Source organism: Ruditapes philippinarum, unplaced genomic scaffold (assembly GCF_026571515.1).
Source record: "Ruditapes philippinarum isolate M1 unplaced genomic scaffold, ASM2657151v2 ctg2237_1_1_1_1, whole genome shotgun sequence".
NCBI classification, from domain to species: domain Eukaryota; kingdom Metazoa; phylum Mollusca; class Bivalvia; order Venerida; family Veneridae; genus Ruditapes; species Ruditapes philippinarum.
Genome location: NW_026864488.1, coordinates 117,515 through 134,780, shown reverse-complemented (window position 1 = coordinate 134,780; position 17,266 = coordinate 117,515). Strand labels below are relative to the sequence as shown.

Below are 17,266 nucleotides of genomic sequence, written 5' to 3'. Positions count from 1 at the left end.
GTTAATTTAGCACCTGAAACTCATTTTTAAAAGATGAAAATAACCATTTTTGACGAGTTTTTATGTAATGTATACAGATGTTTTCTGACGAACTCCGTGACAGTTATCACAAGCACTCCTAAACAAGTTATCATAAGAACTCCATCGTGTAACATTTCCTCCCCGTGGGTCCGGAAACCGTTGTTGCTTATAAGAAATGCTGTAGTAAATCGACAAATAAATGAATAAATCTTACATGTCTATCAACGAGATATAAATGAAGAAGTTGCATTGGTTTAAATGAATTATCTAACGGTAATGTGGGTACTGCCGTCTTGCATCTATACTCACTAGCACTGAGTTCGACATGTGATTGATGATAGCGCAATGGGCTTAACAGAAAGCCTTTAATGATAGCATTGTGTGATTTGGTGTATTTATGCTTTTTGCTTTCAAGGCATTGAGAACTTTTTTTTTAGTTTTGTACTAGAAAATCGAAGTTTATTGCTAATTATATCTAAGAATAAAAATAAAAATTTGATAGTGAATGTTTTCTAGTACAGACACTTTTATATGTGTATTCAGCAGTTTTATCTAGCACTTAACAAACCATAACCTGTAAGTTGCTTTATTGTTTTGGTCCTTCATAATCATTAGTTCTCGTTTGTTTTTTTGTTGTTGAAGAAAACTGTTCAAAGCGGCAATTGGAGGCGTGATAGATGATGTATTTTCCACTATTTCTTATAAACAAACTAAATCAAACGGGTCTGCAATTTTCTTTTTTAAAGTTTGTTTTATAACTCTCCAGGGATCGCCACATTTTTTTCCATACAAATCATTTAGTATCAAGTAAAGATAATTAATAATATTTTGTAAGAATTATAATTATTGTAAAACCTACGAACAAAGAAATGATTGTTGTATTTCATCTCTATTATAGCATAATAATTTTCTCTTTCAGAACGTTTTTATTCTGAAATGAATTCGCTTTTGTTCGCCCTGGATATTTGTATATTTTTTAAGGCTATTAACATTGTTAAAATGATACATGTAATGCTGAACAAAAAGTTGGTGCATTTGTATTAATTTGTAATTCATTTCAAATTTTTCAATTTCAGAAGATTTTTCGATTAAAGGTATTCTTTCGCTTAAGATCTCACACAACTGATGATTGTTGTTACAATGCGTTCAACATATAAACAAGAAATACAGAAACCACAAGTTTTAAAGAATAAAATTGTTGTTAATGGTTATTAATATTTTTTAAATTAATTGTCAAATGAATATCTTTTCTCATTTTATTCCCATTTTATCTTCGAAATGATTAGGCTCCTGAATTGAAGAGTTACTAATTTAACGTTCCTTTTATGGCAAAGATAATCGAAAAATAATTCTATCTCAAACATAAGAAAACAAAATTCTCTTTTTAGTCACACAGTAAAATTATGTAATTAACCTTTATAACATAAGATTTTCCTAGCTGTAAAAATCAAAGTAAGACACATTCATTGCAATCACCTAGTTATATTTACAGCAATATTACCCTAGTATATTATTCTATGAAATAATGAAACTAGTTCAGAAACATTTGGAGAATTGTGATTTTGTAAAATGTATAACTGTTACAACATTTACTATTTAAAAGTTTTTTTCTCAGCTTAGATAATAGATTACAGAATTGTGAGAGGTTTTCATCTTATTTAATAAGCATAAGACATACTGGAATAGATGTCAAAATGGTTGTCAGGAGAGGTAAAACATTCAAACCTAAGATGCAGATACTTCTTTCTAGACAATTATTCTTAGACAAAAGTATCAGGTTATAATCTGCTACTTAAATCAACGATAGTATTTATTTTTGGATTTAATAATAGAATTCGATATTAATAAAAATACAACAAATTCAACTTATTTAGCTTGATTCTTTACATTCATTTTGAATTATTGCTTTAATTTGGAATCAGTGATTAGGAATAACAGTTTTATATTCCAAGTATAATGTTAGAAATTAACGTCATCATATCAGTATCAGTAAGTTTCATGTATCCAAGACAATAAAGATCAAATTTTCATATCTTTAAAGAAGATTAGTTTTTTTATCAGGAGGCATCAGGTGGTTAAAGTTAAAACATTAATAACCAATTCCATTGGGAGTATAGGCTTTTACGTAAGTGAATGTCTAAATTGTTTAATTTAATTTAAATAAGAAAGAAAATAACAAAAGTGTAAAAATGAATTCAATTTGTTTCAAGAGCAAGTTCACCGGCTTAACAGCTTTATTTCAAGCAAAAGGTATAATTGATATAAAAATAATATTAAAATATAGTAATCCATATTATCGTCCCAAAGATATCTAAAAATACAGACAAGCTCAAGCCGGTGCTATGGGGCGTAAGGAATGTTGTATCTTTTCATTTCCCCTCATGTATAGCCTTAATCAAACCTAGTCAACAATTTTTATGTGATTTAGCTGTGATAAATGCATTATACAGAATTCATAGTTATATCATTTCATGAAATAGGATACCTACAATGAGAAAATTCTTATTCAAAGGAATTCGCACGAATTTTGTGAAGTATAAACTTTTTTTTTTATATGAAATGTTGTTAAAATATTTGTTGAAATAATCATTGACATTAAACATTAACATCTAAAATTTAGTAACATAAATAAACAGTAAATATTTTCACGACACCATTACATTTTATCATATTACGAATAAAATGTTAAGTGGCGCGCGTGATACGTTATCATGCCATAATGCTATTTATGAAACTTAAACAGAGTACTGTTACAGATACAGCATATGTATCTTTAATAGCACTTTCAGAGAGAGAAGCTATATGTTTAAGCAGTTATCAATTTATTCATGTAATTATTAAGTATTATTAAATAACTTGACAATAAAATGTAAAACATATGGAATCCTTACAGACAGCAAAACTGGGCCTGTGCTAGACAGCTACTGCTAATGACCCACTAGCACCGGCTAAATCCTTGCAGGCTCGGTTTGACTGAGGCAGAGTTCAGTGCAAGCTACATACTTCCCACTTTGATCGGCTAAATCGGTCATGAAAATGATTAACTATTGAATTAACAAACATCCACAGACGTGTTCCTATTGTGGTGATTATGAAACTGTCATTGTTGCAATTAAATTAAACTAAAAATACAGTTACGGTAACTTTCAAAAACGATACCTTATCCTGAAATTAAAAAAAAAAAATGCACACCAACTCTGACGATGCAAAGGCAAGGTAATACACAACGATTTAGTTTAAATTACATAATTATATTGCTATAAAACCATCGAATGGGAAATAAATTCGAAAAATGAAACCTTTTATTGCTGTTTAACACATTTGTTCCGTCGGAAAATTAGATTTTGCAACGTTTAAATTTGTTTTTAGCAGCGAAGCTAAAATAAAGTTAACATAAATATCGATTGTAGACAATTGTGCTTCTGCTGTATTTTTAGGGCTTGTATTTATCTATTTTAAGATAATTTTGTGACCGATTTTCTCCGTGATAACAATTTATATATTGATATAGTAATGCTAACAACTAGAATAATTGTATACTTAAAATTTAATATTTCAATAAATGTCGTTATTTTAATGTAAAAGTGACCTTTATGCTGTTCCTTGGAATCAAAATGTAATCCGTGCCTCGTCTACTAAGATAGAGAAAAACGAAATCCCTGAAGAACACATTGAAAATGAAGCAGGCTCGGATTTATTGAGCCTGTTCATGGACTGTAATGGAAAATGCAAATTACCGTCCACGCACCGTAGCACCGACCGAAGCAGAATTCAACATTTAATCATGGTAATGTGGAAATTTTGAATTTAAAAACATCTGCAGTGGGTTTGAAAAATTCTGTTGGGCCAGGAAGGAAAAATCAGAATAGAAATACAATATGGATTCCGAGTATGTAGAGCAGGCTCAGCCGACCGTCCGAGAATCAGCGCCTACTGAAAATACTTCATCAGTGCCTTGTTGCTTTGTAATGGGTGCTTAATTCACAAAATATGAAACACAAGGAAGGGTGGCGATGATGGCAACCCAACACGACCCAGCAATACAGGACCACTGAGCCCAGCAGGATACCAAACAACCAAACGACCCGTTCATCCAATATCGTTGTATGCTCTGTAATAAGTCTATGTTTCATGCATAAAAAATGTCTATCCCAATGTATCAAAATTTGCGAAATTTCGCTTATTATAAATTAAAACGTACAATGTGATTTTGATTATAAATTTTACAGTCAAAGTCAAGCCTCGTATGATATTAAGTAGTATGTTTCTCGGTATTTTATTGCAAAAATGAAAATAATTCTAGAAAAAAGAAACCCCTTTTGAGTTATGAGAACATAAATAAAAGAGTAAAAGAGTGAAAACGACGTATTTGCAACATGTCAATGACTTTTGTTCAACCATAAAGGCCCCATCCTCAAAAATGCTATATCCTTATTTTTTCTCAAACACTGTTTTGGTATCGTGTTACAGTTTTCAAAAAAAAGAATACTCATTTGCCAAAATATCTTTGCTTCTTTTACTTTGCTAACATTTGCTATCATTTTGTTACTCTGTACTTAAATATGTAACATGAACATGCTCTGAATTAATTATTTATACATTATTTAACACATGTGGTATATTTTTCAAAAATTTTGTAAATATGGATTTCTGAGGCATAATTTGGCATAATAAGGATAAAACGTCCTTCGACATTTTTAACTTTTTGATATCAAATAAAAAATACATGTTTTTGGAATGAAAAATAGTTCTAAATTCGATTCCTGTTGAAGAAATGATTCAATTAAAATGACCTTTATTTTCAAGTTCTTTTGTCGGTTCCAAATGATAAGATGAAAATATTCTTTTAGTTTCTTATTTTCGAAATTGGTTTTATTTACAAAAAAACGTCATCCATGATAAATACCTTCTTGTTTTTGTTTTTTGTTTTGTTAATTAAGTGCTGAATAATTAATTAAGTTAAAGTTTTCTTGACTCTGGTTATATGTTGCTTTCGATGTTGTTTCATTTGCAATGAACCATCTTAATTATTTTACTATTTAATGTATACAATTTAATTGGTACTAAATTGATAGTCGACTTTTTTTTTTGGATATTGGGCCTATTTGAGTGACCAGCGTTGCAACGATTGTTAATTAATGGCCAAGTTGCGCAAGAAAATCAATTATCCATTGGATGCTGATTGAGCGAATGGTCTGAAATCATGTGCAGGGATTATTGGACCAGACTTACATCTAGTTATACAATACTTGCAAAAATATTTTCGTTCTCTTCACGTCAGAAAATCTCATGGGAATCAATTTAAGACATGACTATAAGATTTGATAATATGACTTGCAGCTAGTGCAGTTGAAGGTCTATAGTTTGCACTTGACAGTACCGTCCATGAAGAGGCATAATCAAACCGAGCCTGCAACATTTTCAATTTTGCCCTGTTGGGCTTTCTTTCGGGATTCTTATTTTCTCTATTCTATAACAGGTTCAGTGCCTTCTTGGTGCCTTGTTGTTATCACTGGATTATAAGGGGGCTGCTTTCTGTGAACGTCGCCTTGCCTTGTTGATCTTTGTTGATCCTCATTTCCTTTACATTCACGACATTATGCAATGTGCTCTAAACTAGTGTGAATATAGCAACTTATTCACACACTGATATAGACTTGTTATTTAATAAGATTTAAGATCTGCATTATTCCACGTTATAATGCGACCCATGTCCACATAGGGTGCAAATTTATATTGAGATCATCAATATTCACAACGATATTGTAATGATTATAGATTATGCACCCATTGATGTATGTGTCTTGAAAATGTATATATCTGCATCTAATTCATACAGTATGTCTACCTTTATGAATAAATTTGATAAACTATTTGCACAAAAGTAGCCAGTTATTATACATTAACATTTGAACCATAAATTTAAAGGCTTATTAAGCCCCAGAAATGACTACACTCGTTTATCTTAGGAAAATGCAAACTAGTTTGAATAACTGTGGTAAAATATTTAAAGAATGTAGATGCTTATCTTATGGTAGCCCTGGATGTGGAGTTATTTGTAATTAAAGTAACAATTTGTAAGGAAAATAGCATTTTGTCTGTCATACTAAAAACTATATCATTATAACTTTACTATTGCCCAAAAACATTAAAGAAGCAAAGGCAGTTCGTCTATAATTATGGCTGACTAGTTCCTGTTTGAAAACTGTTTAAGTACTCCTGAAATAAAGAAAAATTAAGCAATAAAATAAAACTTATAACAGGCTTATTGGGTCTTAAATTTCAGTTGTAATCTACTAGTTTTGTTTTAGAATAAGAAAATGTGAGTTTTCTGTGATACTGGTTTTATAAGTAGAAAGTAAACATAATGTAACCTTTAAAAGGTAAGATACTTTCCCAGTAGATCTCTTAAAACCTCTTTTCCAGACAATGGTCAGATTTTGTACTTACTTCACCACATACAAACACATAATTTATATACTTTTGCTTTAAATAGCTTGGACTGAGAGCTCACAATTCCCAATGGACACTATTACATTTGTATTATTGGCTTTCAGACACATAAATCGTGTGTGCGTATTTGAATAAAGATTTTGTTAAAAAAGCTTGTTTGTGAGTGAAGAATGTCACATATGTGTTACGGAAACCGTTGTTGCTAATAAGAAATGTTGTAGTAAATGGATAGATAAATGGATGAATCCTACAGGTCTATCAACGAGAAATAAATGAAGAAGCTGCATTGGTTTAAATGAATTATTTAACGGTAATAAGGGTACTGCTGTCTTGCATTTATGCTCACTAGCACTGAGTTCGGCATGTGATTAATGATAGCGCAATTGGTAATTGAAAGCCTTTATGATAGCATTGTGTGATTTGATGTATTTATGATTTTCGCTTTCAAGGCATGGAGACCTTTTTCACTTTTGTACTAGAAAATCGAAGGTTATATTATATAAATTATATTTAGGATTAAAATTAAAAATTTGATGGTGAATGTTTTCTAGTACAGAGACTTTAATTTGTATATTTAGCAGTTTTATCTAGTACTTGACCAACCATCACCTGTAAGTTGCTTTATTATTCAGGTCCTTCATGATCATTAGTTCTCGTTTTCTCTTTTATTTGAAGAAAACTGTTCAAAGCGGCAATTGGAGGCGTGATAGATGATTCATTTTCCACTTCTTCTCATGAACAAACTAAATCAAACGGGTCTGCAATTTTCTTTTTAAAAGTTTGTTTTATAACTCTCCAGGGATCTCCACAATTCAATTTTTTCCATACATTTAGCATCAAGTAAAGATAATTAATAATGTTTTGTAAGAATTATAATTGTAAACCTACGAACAAATAAATGATTGTTGTATTTTATCTCTATTGTAGCAAAACAATTTTCTCTTTCAGAATGTTTTTATTCTGAAATCATGATTTCGCTTTTGTTCGCCCTGGATATTTGTATATTTTTTAAGGCTATTAACATTGTTAAAATGATACATGTAATGCTGAACAAAAAGTTGGTGCATTTGTATTTGTAATTCATTTCAAATCTTTCAATTTCAGAAGATTTTTTCGATTAAAGGTATTCTTTCGCTTAAGTTCTCACACAACTGATGATTGATACAATGCGTTCAACATATAAACAAGAAAAACAGAAACCACAAGTTTTAAAGAATAAAATTGTTGTTAATGGTAATTAATAATTTTTTATATTAATTGTCAAATGAATATCTTTTCTCATTTTATTCCCATTTTATCTTAGAAATGATTGGGCTCCTGAAGTCAAGAGTTACAAATTTAACGTTCCTTTTATAGCAAAGGTAACCGAAAAATGATTTTATCTAACACAAAGTTTAAACCTTTTCTCAAAAGAAAACAAAATTCTCGTTAATATTCTCACAGTAGAATTATGTAATTAACCTTTATAACATAAGATTTTCCTAGCTGTAAAAAGCAAAGTAAGACACATTCATTGAAATCACCTAGTAATATTTACAGCAATATTACCCTAGTATATTTGGCTATGAAATAGTGAAACTAATTCCGAAACATTTGTCGAATTGTGATTTTGTAAAATATATAACAACATTTATTATCTTAAAGTTTTTTTTGTCAGCTAAGATACTTATAGAATAAAAAAAATATTGTGAGCGGTTTTCATCTTATCTTATAAGCATAAAATATTCTGGAATAGACCGTCAAAATGGCGGTCAGGGGAGGTTAAACATCCAAACCTAAGATGCATTGCAATTACTTCTATCAAGACAATTATTCTTAGACAAAAGTATCAGGTTCTAATTTGCTACTTGAATTTTTCTATCAACGACAGTATTTATTTTTGGATTTAATAATAGAATTCTGTATTAATAAAAGGACAACAAATTCAACTAATTTAGGTTGATACTCAGCATTCATTTTGAATAATTGCTTGAATTAAGAATCAATAATTAGAAATAACAATTTTATATCTTAAGTATCATGTTAGAAATTAACGTCATCATATAAGTTTCAGTAACTTATCCGAGACAATAAAGATCAAATATTCACATCTTTTAAGAAGATGGTTAGATTTTTTTATTAGCTGGCATCAGGTGTTTAAAGTTAAAACAATTAATAACCAATTCCTTTAGGAGTATAGGCTTTTACGTCTAAGTGATTGTCTAAATTGATTAAATAAATTTAAATAAGAAAGAAAGTATCGAAAGTGTTAACAGAAATTTAGTTTGTTTCAAGAGCAAGTTCACCGACTTTACAGCTTTATTTCAAGCAAAAGGTATATCAAAATCCAGCAAGTATTATCGCCCAAAAGATATCTAAAAATACAGACAAACTCAAGCCGGTCCTAGGGGACGTGAGGGATGTTTCATTTTTTCATTATCCCTCATCCAACCAGTCGTCAATTTTTATGTAATTTAGGATTAATGCATTATCCAGAGTTCATTGTTATATCATTTCATGAAATAGGATAACTTCAATAAGAAAAATCTTATTTGAAGGAATTTGCACGAATTGTGTTAAGTATCAACTTTTTTTCATGTAAAAATATTTGTTGAAATAATCTTTGGCATAAAACATTAACGTCTAAAATTAAGTAACATAAATAAATTATAAATATTTTCACGACACCATTACATTATATCACATTACGAATAAAATGTTAAGTATGCAATTTAATGCGGCGCGCGTGATACGTTATCATGCCATAATGTTATTTATGAAACTTGAACAGAATACTGTTACAGATACAGCATATGTTTCTTTTAATAACACGTTCACCTTTTTACTAAACTTAACAATAAAATGGAAAACATATGGAAGACAGTCGAAAAAACAAAATTGAAAAATTAATGTGAAAATGTTGCAGGCTCGGTTTGACTGGGCATGTGCATGGGCAGCAGAGGTCAGTTCAAGCTACTGCTAACGACCCACTAGCACCGGCTTAATCCGTATTCAGCATTTAGATATGAAAATGATGAACTATCTGAATAAAGAAAGAAACATCTGCAGATATGTTCATATTGTGAATTAAAACTTAATACTTAAAAGGTACAGTTACGCTAACTTTAAAAAAATGTAACCTAATGCTGAAACTTAAAAATGCTCACCGACTCTGGCGATGCAATGGTTAAGTAATACACAACGATTAAGTTTAAATTACATAATTTTAATGCTTTTAAGCCATCGAATGGGAAATAAATTCGATAAATGAAAGCCTTTAATGCTGTTTAACACATTTGTTCTGTCGGAAAATTAGATTTTGCAACGTTTAACTTTGCGTCGAACAGCGAAGATAAAATAAAATAAACATTAATATTGTGGTTCGGCCATTTGTAAAGACTTAAACATACTTTTGTGTACGATTTTCTCCCTGATAACAATTTAGATAACAATAATTACAATATAGTATGGCCAACATCTAGAATTATTGTTTACTTGAAATTTAATATTTCAAAAAGTGTCGTTATTTTAATGTCAAGTTATGCAGGTTCTTGGAACCAGAATGTGTAGTCCGTTGCACCATATATTACCCCGCATTTGGTTTCTAAAATTCTTTTTTTGCAAGGAAGGAAAAATGCCAATATAAATACAATATGGATTTCAAAGACTGTAGAGCAGGCTCAAGCGACCGTCCGAAAACCAATGCTTAGTGGAAATATTGATTGGGTGTCGATATTAACTTTTTTGGGTGACACACCCAAGACGACAAGCTCATAAAGTTTTTCACAGTAGGCTACGTAATATGTTCACGAACCAAGCATGAAAAATGTAGAAATTTACGAAATTTCACTAAATTTGATATGTACAATGTGATTTTCATTAATTTATAACTTTTGCGGTCAAAGCCAAATCTGGTATATTTCGCAGTATTTTATTCCAACTATGAAAATAATTCTAGGAAGGGGAAATCCCTAGGGAGTAATGATATTTAAAAAGATTGAAATATGATATTTGCAACATGTCAATGACTTTTGTTTAACCTTAAATGCCTATTATGCCTAAAAGAAGCTATCATTTTATTTCTTAAAAACATTTTATTTTTGGTATCATGTTTCGAAAATTTACGCATTTATCATATACTAGATGAACTATCTTTACGGTTGCTTTGCTGGCAATAGCTATAATGTTTTACCTTTAATACACATTACTGCGAATTCAGCGCTACTTTCGTCTGCATTCATGCTCCTCATCCATTATTAATACATTATTCAACGCATGTTTGATATTTTTAAAGAATTCTTTAATTATGGATTTGTAGCATGTAGCATGATAAAGATAATACGTCCTTCGACACTTTAAACTTTAATATATTAATTAAAAACTGCATGTGTTTGGAATGAACAATAGTTCTAGAATTTGATTTATGCTGAAAAGATGATTCAACTGAAATGACTTTAGTTGTTAAGTGTTTGCCTGTTCCAAATGATGAAAGGAAAATAGTCTATTAGTTTCTAATTTTCGAAATTTATTTTTCACTTACATTTTAACATCATCCATGATAAAAATGTTTTTGCTAAAGACTTTTTTGTCAATTTAGTGCTGAATACGAGATACCCAGCATGATTTTACTTTAATTAACACAATTTAGCGTATACTGACACTGCTTATATGTCGCTGTAAATGTTGTTTTGTTTGCAATGAACCATCTTATCTTTTTAGATAATATATAAAATATACTTTGTACTAATTTGAAAGTCGACTTATTCTTGGATTTGGGCCAATTTGAATGAAAAGCGTTGCAATAAAATCGATTATCTTCGGGATGCTGATTGTGCGAATGATCTGAAATTATGAAAAGAATTATTGAACCAGACTTACATCTAGTTATACAAAATACTTGAAAATATTTTCATTCCCTTCTCGTCTAAAAAATTCAGGATAGTCCCTTTAAGATATGACTTTTTGATTTGATAATATGACTGGCAGCTAGCCCTGCTGGTATGACTGCGTGAACGCCGCCTTGCCTTGTTGATCCTCATTTTTTTTTTACATTATGACATTATAAATGTTTCTCAAACTTTTTAATAATAATTTTATTCCCACTGTATAGACTTTTTTTTAATGAAATTTAGATCTGCATTATTCCAGTTATAATGCGACTCTTTGTCCAAAAGGGTGAAATTTTTTTTTTAATCATTAATTAGTACGAAATCTGGCTCAAAGTAGTCAATTTTTTAAAACGATTTTTTAATGATTATAGATTATGCACCCTTTTGATGTAGATAGGGTTTTTTAAAAATGTATAAATCTGTTTTTAAATTTCAATGTTACCTTTAGAAAAATTTTTTTTTTAAAACTTTTCCCAAAAATGCCAGTTATTATAATTAAATTTAACCCTTTAAATTTGGCACATTTAAAGCCTAATAAATGACTACAATAGTTTCTCTTAAGAAAATGCAAAACAGTTTGATATAATTATGATTAAATATTTAAAAAATGTTAGATGCTTATCTTGTGGTAGCCCTGAATGTGAAGTTTTTTGTAATTAAAGTAACAATTTATAAGGAAAATAGCATTTTGTCTGTCATACTAAAAACTGTATGATTAAAACTTTACTATTGCCCAAAAAACTTTAAAAAAAGCAAAGGCAGTTCGTCTATAATTATGGCTGACTAGTTCCTGTTTGAAAACTGTTTAAGTACTCCTGAAATAAAGAAAAATTAAGCAATAAAATAAAACTTATAACAGGCTTATTGGGTCTTAAATTTCAGTTGTAATCTACTAGTTTTGTTTTAGAATTAGATAATGTGAGTTTTCTGTGATAATGGTTTTATAAGAAGAAAGAAAACATAATGTAACCTTTAAAAGGTAAATGGGTTTATTTAAGATACTTTCCCAGTAGATCTCTTAAAACCTCTTTTCCAGACAATGGTCAGATTTTGTACTTAATTCACACTAATACTAACACATAATTTAAATACTTTTGCTTTAAATAGCTTGGACTGAGAGCTGACAATTCCCACTGGACACTATTACATTTGTAATATTGGCTTTCAGACACATAAATCAAATAAATAATGCGCTATGTCGTATAACTGTTCCTTGCTGTGACCAGAAAGGACACACCAATGTTACAATTGTTTCTTGTAACGATTCTTTTTGTTAATCAGACCAAAAAAACGAGAAAAAATATTAACGTTTTCGAGTTTTGGGGTGAAAAGGTTTAGGTGAAAAAGCTGTGCAAGAATCCACGTTCTTATATTTGTGTTTAATCAACTCTATTGCCAATATAGATTCGCATATCGGATTGTTGATATCAAAGATTTGAACCTAGTGTATAACTTCTATTAGAAATGATTTTTATCTAGAACATGTAAAACGGAACGAGTTTATCAAATTTGAACTAAATCGAAATTATGGTTTTCAGCGAAGTTGAGAGCAGTTGATGATAATATGAAAAACCGTGTTGTCTACCAGATATGTTTTTCTAAAAGTAACCATAGGGAACTTAATATATCATACTAGTATCACATTGTTCTCATTAATGTTCTTTTCAAGCATGTTATTTTTGTGTTTAATTTACAAGGGCAATCGGACTTTCAAATGCCGCAACTTTTTGTAAGGAATATTTCGCACACCACAATGTTCCTTTTTCTTTGAATTTCATTAATAAATATGGCAAATATTTCAACTTTTTCTAAATGCTGCATGTTGCTCCTTATGCGACTCGACTGAAGATCAAAATTATAACAAAATTTGCTTTTCAAAAGCTTACCAACACAGTTTTCCTTTGTGATTTGTAGATTAAATAATAAAACAGCACAAATGCTAGTATAAATTTAATAATAAGAAAAATATTAACATTTAAATAAAGTTAATATTGCTAGATGAAAGATTGTTATGTCCTTGATAAACAATATGCTTATTCGGTATAAGAGAATATCAAAGTAGTTGGCACGTTTTACTCGTATTCTGGTAATCGTACATTTTGTTCCTTTCGCCTGGTTTCCGAAGATCGTTCTTTCTAATTATGAACATACTTTTGTCTTTCACAGGGCAATGTTCATTCGAAGCTTGAGACGCTGTACCTTCGGAATGATTATTGTTTTTGCCATGTCTGTGCAATCTTGGACTCAAATTGGTTTTCTTAGCTGGAGAGTCTTTTGGTGATGCGTTATTACTCATTGTCTTTTTCACATCTTCAAATGATACAGGCGAGTAGAGTGATCTGAGCTCAGCAAAGTCTGCTTGGTCGTTTAAACCTCCTGATTTAGATGATGTAAAAATATCTTCATTCTTGCTCTTGACTTTAGACAGCTCTTCTAGAAGAATGGATCCAAACGGACATTTGGCTTGCGTACTCTCGACTGGATCTCTGCCTAGTAACCAATAGGTTTTCATTTGACCTTTACCCTATAAAAGAAGTTTATAACTCTACATTTTTTTATAATAGGAAGCTTCCAGATATAGAACATTTATTGGATTTATCCTTTAGCTCTGAACTTTTGTTCACAAATCATTATTTCGCAAAATTTACGCGGCATTTAAAATGTCAGTTACGAAAGTGTTTGATCAAACCTCGAGATTTGTAAACGAAAGGTTACTGTTAAAACTCAAATGTTAATTGACAAAAACAGCACGTGCAAATCTTAATCCGGAAAATCAATTTGATACCTTTACTGTAACTGTTCCTCTTTCCTCAAGGATATACGGGTAATCGATCAGCTCTTGTCTCGTTGTTTCGCTGATGTGAATCTTATTTGCCTAAAATGTACAAAGAGTGGTTAAGAATGATAATATTGTGAATAAGTAACATAATATTCTATTCGAATTATTTGTGTATTATAAGTGTTTAACCACTATAGTAATAATGTATTGATCGTTGCGCAAAGCAATGCGATGCATAAAATAAAGGAATCTACTTATCACAATTACACTGGATGTTCTGTTAGTTTTATGTATATATAAAAAGACAATCTAGAAACTGTTGCTTTTGTATTAAAACAACACATGACTGATTATGAAGTATCTTGAGGTTAAGACATTTTACTCAAAATAACCATGAAAGATTTCATTAATTTCTCACAAGATTTTAATTAATCTGCTTTAAGCATGACACCCAGTAAACTAAAATTCAGAAATCTAATCTGGTTAGTCTGTGTTTTCTAGATCGAGTACCACGGTTGACCACAATACATGATATGCAAACGGTTTCGACCTTTCTTTATATATATCAACATGTTGGGTATACTGTATACAGAGACAAGGATATGCAAAACAAGTTTATAAAATGCGGAAAGAATCGTCAATTGTATGACTTCAAGTTTCCTGGATGTCATGTGTAAACAATTTGGAAGTGTAAACACATCACTGACTTTTTTAAATACATGTATTTCTCTTGTGGAATTTGGACAAAATCTAATTTCCACATTTCTCAACATTTGCGCAATTCTTTTTGAAATGTATCTAGTTATTTTACAACAGATAAAATTAGTACCTGGCCATTTGTTTCCATTCTTGAGGCTGTATTAACTGTGTCACCAAACAAACAGTAACGAGGCATTTTGATGCCTACCACTCCCGCAACAGTATTTCCAGAATGAACACCTTAAAATATAATAAGTATACATTGTATTTTCAACTTAGTAATCATGATTTAAAAAAGTAAAAAACCAATTCCATGTTCAAAAAACAATTATATTTCTTCGCATTTAAATTTTTAAGTTTTGAAAAAAAATCAAACTCCTAATAAAGTGTCCCACATGCATGATAGATTTCAATATTTTTCTTCATTCATTTGACAAACAGGCACAAAACAGAGTAAAAACTAGAACAAATTTGAAAAAATATGACAACAAAATCCCATTTATTATAATACAAAGAAAACAAATTAGCAATGTTACAAATGTTGTTAGTCGTTATTTTCGTATTTTTCATCAATAATTCTTTAATGTGCTTCTCTATCACCCTCCTCAATGCCTTTATAATGATCAAAATGTTATTTGTCTTTATAATGACCATGTAGTGCCAACAATATGAGATCATTCAATGTGTCTCTAATGAGTTAAAAGTCAGATAAAAATGTTTCATCTTCAGGAGCATGTGTTTATCAAAAATGAAAAAAATATTGTCCCTTTTTTATAACTTATTCGAATTTTGAAAGGCCAAATCTAAAGAAAACGTTAAGTAATAATTCAGGTAAATTAGTATAATTGGATTTTTTCTTGTTGATATAATACAAAAGCGCCTCATTTAAAAATAAGGTATTTGTAAATTTTTTCTAAACAGCTAATGATGCTTATGCCAATCGTCGTCATACCCCGTAAAATAGCCGTTGAATATTTATAACGTCCTTTATACATGTAAAATTTATGTGCGTTAAAACACACAATTTAATCAATTGCACACAAGCTACCAGCACAGAACACCGCCTAATCATGGTCTGCACTGTTCGATATTCAGTCAGTACATATTTTCAAAATATTTTCTAAATAAAGAATGGTTTTTCCCAGACTGAATGATGGGCAAATCCGTTTCAGTATTTAATGTTGTATGGGTCGAACTAAATATTTTGCAAGATACACCTTTACATGTTTTGGTTATAATAGTTGTCTTAAACCAATAAACCAAATGTATAACATCAAAAAAATAGACTTACCGACTCTAAATTTCATATTGCCATCTGTTAAAATCAGATAAAGCAGCACTTAATGACTCTAATTTTCATATTGTCATCTGTTAAACCAAATATATTATATCAGATAATACACTTACCGACTCTAATTTTAATATTGCCATCTGTTAAACCAAATATATTTTATCAGACAATAGACTTACCGACTCTAATTTTAATATTGCCGTCTCTTAAACCAAATATATTTTATCAGACAATAGACTTACCGACTCTATTTTAATATTGCCATCTGTTAAACCAAATGTATTATATCAGATAATACACTTATCGACTCTAATTTTCATATTGCCATTTGTTAAACCAAATATATTATATCAGATGACTGACACCTACCGACTCCAATGTTCGTTTCGCCGTCTGTTAAACCAAATGTAGTATATCAAATAACTGACACTTACCGACTCTTATTTTCATATTGCCGTCTGTTGAAGGGTCTCGCAGCTCGTTCATGGCATCAAGCATGTCTAGAGACATGTCGCATATGTGTAGAGCATGATACCTTGTCTTATCTGGGGCACCAGACACTACCATGTATGCATCTCCAATTGTTTCAACCTTTTAAGAGATAAAAACAATATGTTCGAGAATGTCTCAAATACATCAAAGACATGATGATATGATATGATTAAGAAACAGGATACACTTACAAAAAATACGGACAACCGATATTTTGAAGTTCTGTATAAAAGTGCTTTCTTTGTACTTTTCTAACTTAATGAGTTCCTTATAAGTGATACTTCCTTATAACCATATTCGCTATAACCATATATTTTTTAATAAAGAAGGGCAAAATTCGGACCAAAAATGTTCCTTATTACCGGAAGTTCGCTATAACCATGTCAGCTATAAGTGAAGTTGATTGTATTATATGTTTAAGGCTTGCGTTAAATTTTAATGAATTATAAAATTTGTAATTATGTATAAACATCTAAGTGCTCTTATGATATTTAGTTTTTCCTGAAATCAAACTAGACAAAAAAGATAAAATTAAATTGCCTTTTCAAAAAGAAAAAGAAAAAAAAGAAAACAAACAACATCAACAGCAACAAACAATAGGGAACATCCGATTTGAAACAAATTCATTGAAATTAGAATAATCTGTAACAATACATTTTTCTT

At 30.1% G+C, this 17,266-nt stretch overlaps 1 protein-coding gene across 5 annotated transcripts in view; it reads right to left on the bottom strand.

Annotated features, from left to right (window-relative positions):
* Nucleotides 1-13,277: 13,277 nt before the first annotated feature.
* Nucleotides 13,278-17,266, bottom strand: part of LOC132725779 (soluble guanylate cyclase 88E-like) — a 74,997-nt gene continuing 71,008 nt past the window's right edge. For all 5 annotated transcript variants that reach the window (XM_060710958.1, XM_060710962.1, XM_060710961.1 and 2 more), the window contains exons 9-12: nt 16,546-16,702; nt 14,951-15,060; nt 14,128-14,217; nt 13,278-13,866 (exon numbers count right to left, since the gene is read on the bottom strand). In XM_060710958.1, the coding sequence (XP_060566941.1) occupies nt 13,396-13,866; nt 14,128-14,217; nt 14,951-15,060; nt 16,546-16,702 (828 nt within the window). In that variant the 3' untranslated portion in view covers nt 13,278-13,395. The remainder of the gene's footprint in view (nt 13,867-14,127; nt 14,218-14,950; nt 15,061-16,545; nt 16,703-17,266) is intronic.